We start from the raw sequence: 16,937 nt of genomic DNA, 5'->3' as shown, positions 1-16,937 counted from the left end.
CAGCTTGTTGTCACCAATCACAGCGGCCGGCTCTGTTCCTTGGGGTATGTTGTCCTCTTGCGCGGTTTTGTTTTCTTTTTGTTTTTGCCTTGGTGGGGGGTTCTGCCCTACTTGCCACTGATGTTTGGCCTCATCCTGATACTTGATGGTACCCCATGATTGGTCCCCATGAGCATACATGTTCCTGGGGTTCAGCTGTAGACAGTTTAGTAGTTTTGGGCGCCGGTTAGCAGTACCCTGCCTGGGTTTACGTGAGAGCATGTCTTCTTATAGTAAATGCTCAGGACCCTGGGAATCCCCTAGGAGACGCATGGGTCCGATGGATGCGACCCCAGAGTCCCCCTCGCTTCATGCATGTTTGAGGGTTGTTCGGCTCCCTTGTCTCAGGGCGACCCTCACGTTTTTTGCCTCCATCATGCTGCCTGTTGGGTCGGTGACACTTTTAACCCTGATTCCTGTGAGTTTTGCTGCTTGTCGGCGACTCAATTTTCCCAATCTGCAGATAATCATCTCGGGTACAGGCTGCGCAGGCGTTGCATTCTAGGTTTCGTTTGTTGCAACGCTCTATTGGTTGCTCACCCGGCTGCCCCATTTTGTTTATAGGGACCCGAACTTGGAGGTGGGGGTCGCCTCGACCCTGGTTCAGTCCGCACCTCCTTGTCCTTCCCCTCCTGTTGTTCGTTCTGGGTCCCTCCCCTGCTTCCAGCCCCGAAACGTCTGAGGGTTTCGGAGTCGGGGCAGGGGTTAGTTGGTCTTGAGACTCGGGCAGCCTCGGGGGATGCCCCTTCCAGTGTGGCGACGGAGGCATTCGAGTCTAGTCCCCTGGCCGAAGCCTTTGGGTCTGGCCAGTGGGCCCCCTTCTGTCTGGCTTCTACGGCTGCGCTGGCCTTGTCTGGTAGGGTTGGTGCTTGGGGGGGGGGGACTCAGCCCCCGTGTCCTGCAGAGTAGGACCTTGGGGCTGGGGAGGGGCTGACTTGGGGGCCTTGGGGCTGGGGAGGGGCTGACTTGGGGGCCTTGGGGCTGGGGAGGGGCTGACTTGGGGGCCTTGGGGCCCCGCTGGACCCCACCTGGGTTTTTCTGCCCTCTGAGCGGGGCTTACTGTTGCACGGGGTGGGATTTCTTTTTCCCTCCCCTGCGTACGAGTTGGACTTAGTGTCTGCCCCTTCCCTGGTTCGGTTCCATGTTCCCCCCGGGTACTTTGGTTCCGTCTTTCCGGAGAATTTCGGCTTATCCCATCCAACCTGCTGCAGTGCGGGCGGCCCTTGGGGCAAACCTCCTGCGTGACCCGGATTATGCCTTGGCAATGGATCCCTCGGCTTCGGGTTTGAGACTTCATTCCCTTTCTGGCTCTGATACGAGGTTCCGGAGTCGCCAGAGTTTCTGCTCTTTTGGTCGGGGCAATCGGTTTGTTCGTCTGCAGCCTTCTTCTTTTCTGGCGAAGAATGAGACTGCTGCTTTCCGAGGGGTTCCTGGGTTGTTGATGCTTGGTTGGTTAGGCCAGGGGTGCATCATGTTTTGTGTCCGGTTGCGACACTCCGCTGTTATATGAATACCACGGCTTCTGTGTCAGTGGACGCGCTTTGGGTTGATCCAGTTTCCCTTATTCTCTGTTCGCGGGTGCAGGTCTCTCAGGTCGTCTGTAGGGTTATTAAGGCTAGCCAGCCTGTGGTCTATCCCCGTGCCCATGACGTTCGCAAGTTCACAGCTCTTGCCGCCGTCTTTGGCAATATGTCTTGGGGTGACATTCAGGCGTGGGGATTTTGGTGGTCGAACAGGGACCTGGCTGCTCGTTACCTTGTTAATGTCCCTGGGGCTCGGTCGGGCCTGTCACTTTGGGTCAGCGGATGCAGCCAGTTGTCTCAACTTCGGGTTGAGGAGTGAGCAGCAACCGCCTCCCGGGTAAGTCCCTCTTTTCCTCTGTGTAGTTAGCTCCGGGAACCGTAGGCACCCCCCCCCCCCCCCCTCCCCCAGAAAACCAGCATTGAATGTAATGAAACTCCATTTTCTGGGTGAGACCCGGAGGCTTCCTGGCATCCCTCCTTCCCTCTGGTTGGTGGCCTGGGTTTATATTGCGTATTTTGACATCCAGCCTCAGAACTGGGGTGTGGATTGCCGGCATCGTAGGACTGGGGCTCCCCCTTCCCCCTCCCGGGGAGGGGGGAGCTGCACAGACGGCGGCGCGGCAACGGGTGACATCATAATAGTTTGCTCGTTTTTGTTAGGGGAGTTCTATCCACTTGTTCGGTTTTTGGTAGCAATATTTTCACCAGAATAGGGGTTTGTTTTGGGATGCTTACCTTTCTGGGTGCCTGACCCGGTCGATGGCAGACATAGAATGCTTCCAACCACACAGGGGCATCTATAGGCCATTGCTCCCCTTCCCTCCTTGAGGTGGGGCCAGGTTCTAGCCATGGTCCCCGGTAGGCCCAAAGAACTCCATACTCATGACTGATGCCAAAGTCTGTCATTAGCATATCAGGCTGGATAGCTCCGGGGAGCCTCCGAGTCTCACCCAGAAAATGACGTTTCATTACATTCAACGCTGGTTTTTTCACATGTTTTGACATACAGCCTCAAACTAGAGAGTGGATCGCCAGCGTGGTGGGTCTGAGGGCTCCACCCCTTTTCCCTCCCGGGGAGGGGGGAGGTGCACAGACATGCGGCGGCTCGTGTGACATCATGCTCGTTTGCTCATTTTCATTTGGGAAGTTCTGTCCACTTGTTTGTCTATTTTAGTCATTTTAACCAGAATTGGGGTTTGTTTTGAGGCGCTTACCTTTCTGTGTGCCTGGCCTGGTCAATGGCAGACATAGAATGCTCCTAATCCCATGTGCATTTATATAGGCCATTGCTCCTCGTGCCTCGCTGAGGGGGCCAGGTTCTGGCTCGTGGTCCCTGATAGACCTAGAACTCCATACACACTGATGCCAAAGTCTAATGATATTCATATCAGCCTGGATAGCTCCGGGGAGCCTCTGGTTCTTACCCAGAAAATGGCGTTTTTTACATTCAACGCCTGTTTTTTTCTGTTCCTGTTAAAATATGAACCATTAGGAAACCATTCCTCCTTCAGGAAAAGTTGGAGCATTTACCATGTAGATTATACACAATAAATTTGAGTGTTTGAGGAAGGTTGATAAATTTGGCTCCTGGCACCTTAAAGTAGCAAAAACAAAGGGCAATTCATTCTTGTGTTGCTGAATTTAATGAGTGTTGTGTATTTCAGGTTGTTTCCCAACGTCCAAGAGAACCTTCCCCTACTTCCATGGACAAGGGCAAACCACCACCTGCAAAGCTTGTGCCATCCCTAGTTCAAACTTCTGCAGACTCACAGTCACAGCCTCATTCTACTTCAAGGACCATCTTGCACCCTTACCGGCAGTCAAACCAACAAAGTCACCAGCTAACACAGTCCAGCAGGCAGGCTTCAGTGCCTACTCCTCCTCTGGCAGCTAATGCCACTTCGTTTAATAGTAAAGAGACAGTTACTAATACTCCTCCTTTAAGTGGCCCTAGTAGCTTAAGTAATATCTTAAAAGGAATGGACACAACAACTAAAGAAAAAGATAAAGGCTCACAAATGGTAACAATTAGAAGAGTGATGGATCCCAACAACTCTGAGCCTACTGTTACTATAACACTCAAAGGTGACCAGCCGGAGAAGGACAAAGTGCTCTTCAAGTTGGTGAATGGCCAAGGTGAGGCCTTTGCTGTAATTTTTGTTGCTATTCAATTTTATATGTGCATTTTTTTTTATTCAGTTCAACATGTTATGTGCATTCATGTTCAGGTTTAACACTTTAAGTGTAAAACCTCTATAGATACAGAGCATCTTTCTCTTCTCACTTTTAATTTTGCTCCCCTGCTTCAGCCTGAAACTACATCTCAACAGCTCAAGAGTAAGAGTCCCGTTGGAAAGTTTGCTAGATATTTGCTCACAATTCATGAGTTCAACCCCACATTTGGTTATATTTCAGGAAAACTAAATGTTATAGCTGAAGCATTTTCTCAATATGTAGCTGCAATTCATGTAAATTATCCAGCATTAGATGCTACAAGTTGAGACAGAACAGAGAAAAGCCCCCATATGGCACCTGTCATTAAGTTTTTGACTAAGCAAGATACTTGTCCGATTCACAAACCTCCAGTACCATTGAAAGAGTTAGTGATGATAGACAATTTACTGTGTAGAGTAGTAAAGCTAGGGCCCCTACCCTAGGAAGTGCTGCCAGTTAGTTGTTCCAGCTATCTTAGTACCAACTGTCTTAAAAAATGTCCATGATGCTCCTGCAAGTGCACATCCAGGAAAGGATCGTACACTACAGCAAGGTTGGTTCAAGTATTTCTGGATAAAATAGCTAAAGAGATTGCTCATTATGTTGATGGGTGTTTAATCTGTTTACAGCATAAGGGAGACATCATGGGACCATATCCTATTCGTGAGTACCCAACGACCAAGGCACCTTTCGAATGAGTATCAATGGATTTGTTGACATTTTGCAGAAACTGAATAGCAGAACAAATACGGGTGGTGAAAAGGTGCCATTCAGTTGAACTATATCTCACTACATCCTCATCAGTCAATTGAACTATATCTCACTCCATCCTCATCAGTCAGTTGAACTACATCTCACTCCATCCTTATCAGTCAGTTGAACTACATCTCACTCCATCCTCATCAGTCAGTTGAACTATATCTCACTCCATCCTCATCAGTCAGTTGAACTACATCTCACTCTATCCTCATCAGTCAGTTGAACTACATCTCACTCTATCCTTATCAGTCAGTTGAACTACATCTCACTCCATCCTTATCAGTCAGTTGAACTACATCTCACTCCATCCTTATCAGTCAGTTGAACTACATCTCACTCCATCCTTATCAGTCAGTTGAACTACATCTCACTCTATCCTTATCAGTCAGTTGAACTACATCTCACTCCATCCTTATCAGTCAGTTGAACTACATCTCACTCCATCCTCATCAGTCAGTTGAACTACATCTCACTCCATCCTCATCAGTCAGTTGAACTACATCTCACTCTATATCCTCATCAGAAAAATAATACCTGAGGTAAAATGACCCGAATGGGCAAACTTCTCGACTCGAGGGGAGGCAGCAGCTGTCAAAAGCGTGGTGACGAAAACCGCCACCCACGCTGCGGTGTCAGCATGCCATGTGGGGTATATAGAGAATGGGAATATGTTGGCTCATAATAATCAGACAGTACATGGAATTTTAACAAATATTTTAATTGTTGACAGCATTAATGTTGTGTCAACAAGAATTCGTGACTAAAACTGCATGCAAACAATACACTATGTGTATTGTTTTAAGGACTGCACGATCATCATCATGACACCAAAGTATTAACCAGACAGTGGTTTGTTTTGATTCACCTACCTTTCTGGGTCCTTCCCTTTCGATGGCAATTATGACATACTCTAAACGGAAAGTGCTCAGAGACCATTGCTCCCCGTGCCTATCTGAGGGGACCAGGTTCTGGCTCATGGTCCCTGGTAGGCATAAGAACTCTTGTGACTGATGACCCAAACTAAATTATTTCAGATAGTTTTAGGGAGCCTTTTGTGCTTACCCAGAAAATGGCATTTCATTACATTCAATGGTGGTTTTCTGCTGCCCAGTCAAAAATTTTATTAACCCTTGTGTTGCTAAGGTCTATTTAGCCATTGTCACCCACAGGCGCATAACAAAAAAAAAATCTTCTAAACCTGTTAATTTGTGTGTTAATTTGTGTTTCCTGATCACGGGAAATATAATAATACAAAAATTTTAAGTGGCATATTTTGCCCGCTATAGGGCGGGGAAGTCTGGCAAAAAAGAGGCGCAGACTCAGCATGTAATTACCTAAGTGTAATTACCTAAGTGTAGTTACAGGATGAGAGCTACGCTCGTGGTGTCCCGTCTTCCCAGCACTCTTTGTCATATAACGCTTTGAAACTACTGACGGTCTTGGCCTCCACCACCTTCTCACTTAACTTGTTCCAACCGTCTACCACTCTATTTGCGAAGGTGAATTTTCTTATATTTCTTCGGCATCTGTGTTTAGCTAGTTTAAATCTATGGCCTCTTGTTCTTGAAGTTCCAGGTCTCAGGAAGTCTTCCCTGTCGATTTTATCAATTCCTGTTACTATTTTGTACGTAGTGATCATATCACCTCTTTTTCTTCTGTCTTCTAGTTTTGGCATATTTAATGCTTCTAACCTCTCCTCGTAGCTCTTGCCCTTCAGTTCTGGGAGCCACTTAGTAGCATGTCTTTGCACCTTTTCCAGTTTGTTGATGTGCTTCTTAAGATATGGGCACCACACAACAGCTGCATATTCTAGCTTTGGCCTAACAAAAGTCATGAACAATTTCTTTAGTATATCGCCATCCATGTATTTAAATGCAATTCTGAAGTTAGAAAGCATTGCATAGGCTCCTTGCACAATATTCTTAATGTGGTCCTCAGGTGATAGTTTTCTATCTAGAACCACTCCTAGATCTCTTTCTTTATCAGAATTCTTTAAAGATTTCTCACATAATATATAGGTTGTGTGGGGTCTATGTTCTCCTATTCCACATTCCATAACATGACATTTATTAACATTAAATTCCATTTGCCAAGTGGTGCTCCATATACTTATTTTGTCCAGGTCTTCTTGAAGGGCATGACAATCATCTAAATTTCTTATCCTTCCTATTATCTTAGCATCATCAGCAAACATGTTCATATAATTCTGTATACCAACTGGTAGATCATTTATGTACACAATAAACATCACTGGTGCAAGAACTGAACCCTGTGGTACTCCACTTGTGACATTTCTCCATTCCGATACATTGCCTCTGATTACTGCCCTCATTTTTCTATCAGTCAGAAAATTTTTCATCCATGATAGAAGCTTACCTGTCACCCCTCCAATATTTTCCAGTTTCCAGAACAACCTCTTATGTGGAACTCTGTCGAAAGCCTTTTTTAGGTCCAGATAGATGCAGTCAACCCAGCCATCTCTTTCCTGTAATATCTCTGTGGCCCGATCATAGAAACTGAGTAAATTCGATACACAGGATCTTCCTGATCGAAAACCATACTGTCTGTCTGATATTATATCATTTCTCTCCAGGTGTTCTACCCATTTAGTTTTGATTAGCTTTTCCAATACTTTCACTATTACACTTGTCAATGATACAGGTCTATAATTGAGGGGGTCTTCCCTGCTGCCACTTTTGTAGATTGGAACAATGTTAGCCTGTTTCCACACGTCTGCTACGATTCCTGTACACAGGGATGCCTGAAAGATCAGGTGAAGTGGAATGCTGAGCTCAGATGCACATTCTCTCAGAACCCATGGTGAAACGCCATCTGGGCCAGCTGCTTTGTTCTTACCGAGCTCCTTGAGCATTTTTTCCACTTCGTCTCTAGTCACCTCTATGTGCTCTATGTTGTTCTCTGGAATTCTTATTGTGTCTGGTTCTCTGAAGATTTCATTTTGTACAAACACACTTTGGAACTTTTCATTTAATGTTTCACACATTTCCTTTTCATTTTCCGTGAATCTGTTTCCCATTTCCAACCTCTGGATATTATCCTTTACCTGCAATTTGTTGTTTATGAATTTGTAGAATAGGCCCGGTTCTGTTTTACATTTATCTGCTATCCCTTTTTCAAAATTTCTTTCTGCCTCTCTCCTTACTGCTGTATAATTGTTTCTCGCATCTTTGTATCGCTGGTATGTTTGGGGGTTTGGCCTCTTCCTATACTGATTCCATTTTTGTGTCTTTTGGTCTCTTGCCCTCTCACAATTTCTGTCGAACCAATCCTGTTTTCTGGTCCTGCATCTCTGTTTTGGTATAAATTTTTTTTGTGCCTTTATCATATATTTCACAAAACTTGCCATACATCTCATTCACTTCCTTGCCTAGCATCAAGTCTGTCCAATTATACTCACTAAAAAAATTTCTAAGGTCACCATAATGTCCTCTCCTGAAGTCTGGTTTTTCAACTGCTTCAACCTCCTTATATGTGTCCGAGGCGGTCTGCTCAACCCCAGCTGTCAGGCAGGAGTGGCCACAAAGAGATAATTACCTAATTATTTCAATGTCTCTGGGGGTTTTTCTTCATTTTTTGCTGTAATATTCAATAGTGTGTAGTGTGATATATTTATATAATAAAATGTGTGAATCATCACTGTACTCAAAATTATGGTGTGCATATTATTGATTCAATTATTGTGTTCATAAAACTATAAACAAATACTTTGTTGGTTATTACACTATATACACAGGTTATGTATACATATCTGCATGTTTTGTTCACCATAACGAACCAGTAAGTTGATACTACAAGTCAAAAAGCTGCGAGGTGTGGCCACCCCATCTGCCAGTCAGCCTCTCACCGTCACTCCCTCAATGACGCCTCACTCGCCCACATCCCCCTCCCACCATACTGTTCTTGCTTTTATTCACTATATACAGACGTTATATATAAGTATCTACGTGTTCTGTTCACCATAACTGTTCAACTAAGCTGGTATAGTGCCCAAAGAGCATAGTGGCCACCCCTACCCAGCATGATAAATCATGCAGATGTTGCCACCTCTCACCAAAATGGCTTTTCCCCCCCACACTCCTCTTGCTGTTATTACACTATATATACACACAATATATATCTACATTTGTGTTCACCATAATGAACTACTAAGTTGGTATGCTGAGTGACAGTGGCACCCCACCACTGGCTGTCACTCACTCCTTCCCTCACCTCATCTGACTTGCCACCATTCTCCTCCCACCATACTGTTCTTGTTTTTATTCACTATATACAGATATTATATATAAGTATCTACATGATCTGTTCACCATAACTGTTCAACTAAGCTGGTATAGTGCCCAAACAGCATAGTGGCCACCCCTACCAGCATGATAAATCATGCAGATGTTGCCACCTCTCTCACCAAAATGGCTTCTCCCCACACTCCTTTTGCTGTTATTACACTATATACACGTTATATATAAGTATCTACGTTTGTGTTCACCATAACGAAGCACTAAGTTGGTATGCTGAATGGCAGTGGCAGCCCGCCACTGCCTGTCACTCCCTCCCTCCCTCGCTCACCTCACCTGACACGCCACCCTTCTCCTCCCACCATACTGTTTTTGCTTTTATTCACTATATACAGACATTATATATAAGTATCTGCATGTTTTGTTCACCATAACGAACAACTAAGCTGGTATAGTAAGTCCAGACAATAAAAGGTGATCACACAGTCAGCAGACAATGATATCTCCCTCCCCACCAAGATTACTCCTCCAACTACAGTACTAATTATCACAACAATCCTGCTATTATCAGAATCCTGGTCATTTTTATCATAGTCAGGGGTCTTCTGTAATAATATCATCGCTAAATAATAGCATGTACATATATATTATGACATTTTTAGGCGATTCTGTGGTCACAAGCCGAACAGTAGTGTTGTGAGCTCATGCTACCTGCGTTAGCCTTGATGGCTCACTCAGTATTGAGGACCTCACACCCGGGAATGTGGACCATGATTTAAAAAAAAATGGTGTCTGTTTACAAGAGCCCTGATGAAGGTGAGGTGAATCCCGTGTATCCACGGGCTGTTTAAATCTTGCATAGTACTCCAACACGTCACATGACGTATTGCACAGTTTAACACTTTGGCGCACCGCGTGCACGAGACCCGCACTACCCCGGGTGGGCCTCGGCGTTTCACGGGAGCGCGCGGTAATTCTGAAAAGTGTATACTCTCTCCAATTTTGTCGCCTCAATTCTCGTCCTAGGTTTTTCAATTTGGTATCATTGTGTTTGTAATAGAATTCTCTACACGACTAAAGACATATAAAGTCCAAAAGCCTGGTGTACCATCCACAACAAACAGAAAAAGTGAGTGCGTGTTACCCAGGAGCGCATAAGAGCGATAAAATGTGTACACTCCTTTCACGCTTGTCACCTCAATTCCCGTCCTAGAACGTTCATTTTGGTATCATTGTGTTCGCAATAGAATTCCCAACAAGAGCATATGCATATGAAGTAAAAAAAAAAAAACACAGCACGCTCCACCCGCCAACCAAATTAATGTGGCCCGGAAAGAGAGCACTGCGCCACCCCAAGGCGCCTCTCATTACATTAGAGAGCGCGGTAATACTGAAACGTGTATACTCATTTCTACTTTGTCATCTCATTTCTCGTCCTAGGTTTTTTAGTTTGGTATCAATGTGTTCGCAATAGAATTCTCTACAAGAATAAATACATATAAAGCCTAAAGCGCAAAAATGGTGAAGAGCCGCAACTGGACACAGAGCGTCTACCTTTCTGGGTGTCAGACCCGGTCGATGGTAGACATAGAATTTTCCCAACCACACGGGAGGGTGGGGGGTTCTATAGGCCATTGCTCCTTGTGCCTCTCTGAGAGGGGCCTGGTTCTGGCTCTTGGTCCGTGGTAGTACAGACCCGGTAGGTCGAACTCCATGCACTTTGATGCCAGAAAGTAAATAATATCCATATCAGCCCGGATAACTCCAGGGAGCCTCCGGGACTCACTCTGAAAATGGCGTCTCATTACATTCAATGTTGGTTTTTTATATCTGAATGAAATGAAAGGCGCCATCTTTATAATGTAAAACTTGTTGTGAAAGAGTAGATGAGAAGAGAAATTAATTGTTAGTTTTCCCTTTTCAACAGCAGTGTCTGGTAATGGCAGCAACTCTGGGCAAGGCATCAAAAAGGGAGGAAACCGGTTACAAAGTCAGCCTCAATTTCAAACTCATCCTCAACTTCAGTCTCAGTCACAACTTCCCTCAAGTGAACCAGCAGTGCCTGAAGGATTAGACCCAGAAGAAGTAAAGAAATTCAAGAAGAGGCAGAAAAAAGAGCGTCAGCGACTCAGGAAACAACAAGAGCAGATGCAGGAACAGCAGAAAGGCCAATTGCAACAGCTTGAACTGCAAAAGCAACAAGAGATACTTCGCCAGCAACAGGAACATATCCACCAGCAGCAACTGGCTCTGCAACGACAACAGGAGGAGCTTTTGCGACAGCAGCAACAGCAGCAGCAGCAACAAAATAACCCTTCAAATAACTTAAAGAAAAACAAGAGAAAAAATAAAGGAAGTAGCAGTAGTGTCAATTGTAACAACAAAAGTAGCGGTAATAAAGTTGTGAACCACAAGAGTGGTGTGTCAGCAGTGGTATATGATGGTGATGATATGGCTCAGTCCTTTAACCTCCCTCCAGGGGTAACTATCAACAAGGTGGAAGGACAACCAGGCATGGTCACCATTTCAAATAATATGGGTGGTGCCTTCTCACAACCATTTTTACCCAACCCTAATGTGTATCCTAGTCCTCTAGTACAAGGTTTCTCTGCCACACAGGAAACTACTATATCTAAGCCATATGGCAGGTCGCATGCCCCAGGTTTAAGCTGGAATAGTGCTGTGGATGGGGCTGGAAACTATCCAGATAAAGATAATGTTATTGTTGTAGATACTAACAATAGTTTCTTGGGTGCAAGTCCAGCTCCCAGCAATAGTTCTTCAAAACGAGAGATCTCGTCAGATGAAAAAGTCATGATGGCTGTAAATGGGCTAATTGATCCAAGTACCCTCAATATGACTCAAAAAAAGAAATTCAAAAAAAAGAAGAAAGAATTACAGGAAGAAAAAGAAAGGGAGGAGCAGAAGCAAAGAGAAGAGGATGAACTTATGGATCAGATGTATAACTTAGCAACTGGAAAGTGGACTAAACAGCCAGATATAGTGCAAGGTCAGATACAAGGTACCAAGACTCAAGCTAAAAAGAATCAAAAACAAAAAGAGAATAGTAAGCAGCTACTTCTTCAGAACAATTGCATCAAACAAAATGGCCAACAATCCACTAAAAATAATAAACTACAGCAGAAAACACCAGAAATTCAGCAACAAAAACAGAAGCAACAATCAGATATCACGAGGCAGAGCAGTAAAAGCACTAAGCAGAACACTAAAGATACAACACTTCAAAATATTACTAACCAGCCCATTAAAACTGTAAATTCTGGTAGTCAGAATGGTAAGGTTAAACAGCAACAAATTCAACCACAACAAAGTCAGACTCGACCGTTAGCTCCGCAAAAGCCTCCAAGTCATGAGAAGCAACAACTACAGCTCAAGAACCAAAAACAACCTCAGCAACAGCAGCAGCCAAAGCAGAATCACCAGCAACAGAAAGTAAATCAACAGCAACAGAGACAAAATCAACAATATCAGCAACAGCAGCAACACCAGCAACTGCATCAACAGCAGCAGCAACAACAACAGCAGCTGCAGCAGCAGCAACAACAGCAGCAGCTGCAGCAGCAACAACAACAGAAGCAAAATCAGCAACAATTTCAAAAACTTAATCAAGTCCAGCCAAAGCAAAATCAGCAACAGCTGCGTCAAAAACAGCAACAACCAAGACAGCTGCAACAGTATCAGCAACAGGCAAGACAGTTACATGAACCACAAAATGTTAATAACAATCATAAATTAAATAATAGTTTTGGGAACTTGAGTGGGAAAGTGGGATATGTTCCTCAGGATATTGCCCACGAGGCGCGTTATGCTCAGTACCTTGCCGCTAATGCCAACACTCTAGCCAAAATGAGCTACAGTGCATATAATGGTAGTGTTTTAGGAGAACATGTTCATGACTCTTGTGGGGGTGGGGATGATGATAAGAAAAGCTCGAGTAAGAAGAAAAAGGCCAAGAAGGGTAAGAAAGGTCATCTTGAAGACATGACGACTATTGATAGTGTGTTTACTCCAAAGGACGTGGCAGAAGGAGAGCTAGATGAAACAGAACGAGATGTAGAGGCATTCAAGCGCTTTTGTTTCAACAATGTTCCTCGGTACTCGGGGGAGAAACCCAAGGTGAATTTCAATGTTAAGGACATCATGATTAAAAAACGGCCTTGTAATGTAAATCTCTAACAGTGACAACTTGGAAACAAAATGGTTTTCAAAAAACTATTTTATATATTGAGCCATCAGTGCAGCCTAAGAAAATTAAAAGTAATCCATTTATAAATGAGAATGATTGTGTCAACTGATATCCTCTTTTTTCTTACTTTCATATTATTAACATTTCAACAATGCTGTACTATAGTGTCAGCACCTTCAATTAGTAAATTTCTGTTTTTTAATATTTGCATGAATAAATGCTTTATTTAGAACATAAAAGTTCTAGATTTTAAACCTAGCTGTGTGATAGCTTATATTAAGTTTCAAGAAACCTAATGTGACTTTCACCTCAGAGAATTGGTGAGAATACATCTTAATTTGCAAAGAGCACATAAGTTGCATGATACTCCTCTAATTTACAGCATATAACATACTTGACAGTGTGTGTTACCTTTGTTGCATTAAGCATGTGTTTTATGATGCAGGGAAAATAGGTCTTGCATTACAGAATTTTTTTTTGTTTTGTTATGTAGAGGATGTCTTTTAATACTATAGTGTGTGTGTGTTAATATACTGAGGCTGTTATATGTTGAAGAACATGTGTTTATTCATGCTTCAAAAAGCATGCTCCTGTATAATGCATCTCATAATTGGTGCTTACATATTCATTTTCCTTATCAGACCACAAGACAAGATGATGCCTGGTATTGTACATTATAATTATGGCAAACTGACAATTGGTCTTTGGTAATATTGTACTAATAAGTTTTTATCTTGTTATATTATCATCATCTGCATACTGTATGTACTTTATAGTCAAGTAATGTTGACACTTAATTCATTCATAATCATTTCCCATCAGTCATTAAATGTAGATTAATTTCATTTTGTGCGAATGATTGCTTGATATGTAATCAGATTTAATCTGTATAACAAGGAAATGTTTAATGTTGATATGTGAGGTTATTAATTGTATCACCTGTCCTTGTACAACTTTGTTATTAACATAATTGGCTGTGAACCTTGTGGATGGGTGTTTGTCAGGTGGAGTGAATCAGTATTATGTCATCCAAATGCTGTTGATCAATTATACCTTATTACTCCTCTTACGTACACTAAAGCTATAAATAGTTACTAGCATGACCTATATATGACAGTTGGTAACATCTTTGGCACCCCTCGTATTTCCGTACAGAAAGGTTGCGTGTTGTGCAAGAAACCACGAAGGGTAATGTTTTGAGATGATAGGACTATATTATTCAGATTTTGACATATAGTGCTATTAAACTGTACAGTTTGAAAGTAGAAGAAATACTAACATTAAATTGTAAGTTGATGTGAAATAGGACATGATTTAGGTTTTTAAGTTGTGTGAGGATAGGAAGGATGGATCTTGCTCCCTGCATGGCTGCCTATCATTGCAGAGGAGCAGCCTTGTTAATAATGCTTCAGAATTTAGAACCCATTTTTATGTAGAATATTTGGTCTTCTTGAAAGGCTTATGCCACTAATAAATGAGTGACCAATGTATTTTCTTTCTTTCTTTTAGTGTAACTCCTGAAATCTTGTGCTGTAATTGCAAGCAGAACTGTCTCAAGTTCTGCTTGCAATATTTTTCTTCTGACCAGGTGGGGCAGTATGTACCAAAGTGTGGCTTCAGTTCTAAGATTAACATTGGATCAATAACCAAAGGACCATTATGTCTCATTCTGAGCCAAAAAGGGAGGAGGTGACTATAGACAAAGGAAACAACTCCTAGGACCAAAGGAATAAAACTACTCTACTGGATGATTCCTGAAACAAACCAACAAAAACACTGTCTTAAAGAAAAGATCCTGGATGAAAGGAGACAGACAAACAAGGAGTGGGTGATGTCTGAATTATTCACCCCTCCTATTCTTGTTGGAGGTAGGCTTCCATATGAAAGCCCTCCTCCAATACCTCTATATGGAAGCCTCACCTTGAAAAAGTGAGAGCCTTCAGCTTTCACTTTTCAACAGTGCGTGTTCTTTTCTGGTGCAGTCCCTCATGCATTGACTTTTGGAGTTTGCTAGCTTCTGGTCAAAGTGGTCATTCTCGGGTGCCTGGGTCTCACGTGGTGCCACTGCCTTTGACGTATGTAATTGCTCTCTCAGTACATAGAATATGCTCAAATCAAGACATTCCTAAGACCATTTACATGGTCTCTGCGCTGAAATGACTAATGATATCTTGTAGCTTGTTTACTTTCTTAGGTCTTTGGGAGGGGAGGGAGGTTTGTCATGCTGTGAGGATGTTCTACAATCGGGCTTTTGTCTGTCTTCCCCTCCCTTTCCAGCTCATTGTCGTCGTGAGGAAGCTTGTGGGCGGCTGCCAGTGTGATGTTTCCTGGAACAGTCCTCTGTTCTTTTGAAACCTTATGCTCCTGCTGCCATCTTCACGAATTGTGCTAGAATTTTTTTTTTATCTTATGTTTCCCTTTTTCTCCCCCCCCCCCCTCTTCTCCTTTCTAATTGTCATTTCCCGCCGACTTTTTGCCATTCTTGATTATTCTTTCGGACATCTTCTGTTCTGATGCCTGGGTGTTTGGGGAGGCATACTATCTCACCCGTAAAACTGTGGTACCCAACGTTGCGAGCAAGGAATGTTTTTTTGTCAATCCTCCTTTTGTTGCTGAACCCAATCTCGATGGACCGACAGTTCTTAAGGTGGTAATTGTGGGGCGTATTCTCACGATGCACCTCTGGGGAGGCTCCGTCTTGTCGGGTATCCTATCCTCTAATTGGGCTCCATGGTGGGTATGGGGGCTCCTTCATGAATGAAATTATTACCTCTCGTTTCTATGTCACTGAATGATCCTCTCATAACTTCCCAGGCTCGTGGGGTGGGCGATTATTACGTTGTAGTGAGTCGATGGATTGTCCCTTCCGGACAACCCACCAAAACCTGTAGTGTGCTTATACACTCTGGTCAGGATATCACCCTGTACGCTTCCTGTTCTTGGAGAGGGGTTCAATGTCACACATTCAAGGGGTGCGGCTCCAACACTGGCCTCGTCACGTGTACACACCCAATTCGAACTGCTGTGACTCCCTACTCTCTCCTTATTTGGTATGACCTCGGTTCCCCTTTATTTTGAGTTGTAACTCTATACCACCCTGTCCACAGCTATGGTGCTTTCTCTCTCTCTCTTTTCTACTTTCTGGGAAGCCTCACTAGGACAAGGGCAAACACCTGCTGGTTATGAACATTTAATATACAGAGAACATATACAACACACACAAGATACAATAATGACTAACACTATGCTATTATAGTCGGGTTGCATCCAATCCCAACGAGACTACCAGCTGCTTATATCAAGTGGTAGCCCAACTCCTGGCTTGCCACTTATGCTATCAACCTCACCTAATGGGTTAAATCTTGCAATACAATAAGGCACTATTAGCCCTAGAACATATACAAATATACACAAGGAAATCCAGCGTATCGCTGTAAAACTATAGACACCAGTATAAACATTCCTCGATACCAAAAATAGTCAGTCACTCACATCCCACTACATCATGCACGCCAATGACACTCAAACACTCCATCAACTCTATAGGTAAACAATAAGAACCTCCTCTCGACCTTGAGGTTCATTACCCTGAACGTCTTTAGGCTCCTCCACAATTATCTATCGGGGTCTTCTACAGCTCTTCCAGACTGCTACACCATGAAGTTTCCTCGAACAGTACTGGTAAAAAAGTACCACTGGTATTACAGAAGCTCGTGACACTCCTCTTCACAGCTCAAGGTCCTACTCTTCACTGTGGGGCTACTCTTCCTCAGAGTAAACCACTCCTTCAACTGCCTCAGTTCTATTCACTAACTCCCTCTACTGGCTCGAAATTTCTCAGCAACTCCTTCCCCCAGACAAACCTGCAACCCATTGACACGACAATAAAGATGTTCCTCCACAAACATATAACTAAAATAAACTACACAATAAATGTCGCTG

At 43.4% G+C, this 16,937-nt stretch overlaps 1 protein-coding gene across 6 annotated transcripts in view; it reads left to right on the top strand.

Annotated features, from left to right (window-relative positions):
• Positions 1 to 14,485, top strand: part of LOC123764057 (uncharacterized) — a 123,852-nt gene extending 109,367 nt beyond the window's left edge. For 4 of the 6 annotated variants that reach the window (XM_069329869.1, XM_045751549.2, XM_045751551.2 and 1 more), the window contains 2 exons: positions 3,227 to 3,698; positions 10,716 to 14,485. In XM_069329869.1, the coding sequence (XP_069185970.1) occupies positions 3,227 to 3,698; positions 10,716 to 12,985 (2,742 nt within the window). In that variant the 3' untranslated portion in view covers positions 12,986 to 14,485. The remainder of the gene's footprint in view (positions 1 to 3,226; positions 3,699 to 10,715) is intronic. The other 2 variants (XM_069329870.1, XM_045751550.2) reach the window with 1 other exon arrangement.
• Positions 14,486 to 16,937: the final 2,452 nt, after the last annotated feature.

The sequence above is a fragment of the Procambarus clarkii genome, chromosome 23 (genome assembly GCF_040958095.1).
Source record: "Procambarus clarkii isolate CNS0578487 chromosome 23, FALCON_Pclarkii_2.0, whole genome shotgun sequence".
Taxonomy (NCBI): domain Eukaryota; kingdom Metazoa; phylum Arthropoda; class Malacostraca; order Decapoda; family Cambaridae; genus Procambarus; species Procambarus clarkii.
This window is presented reverse-complemented; position numbering and strand designations above follow the sequence as displayed.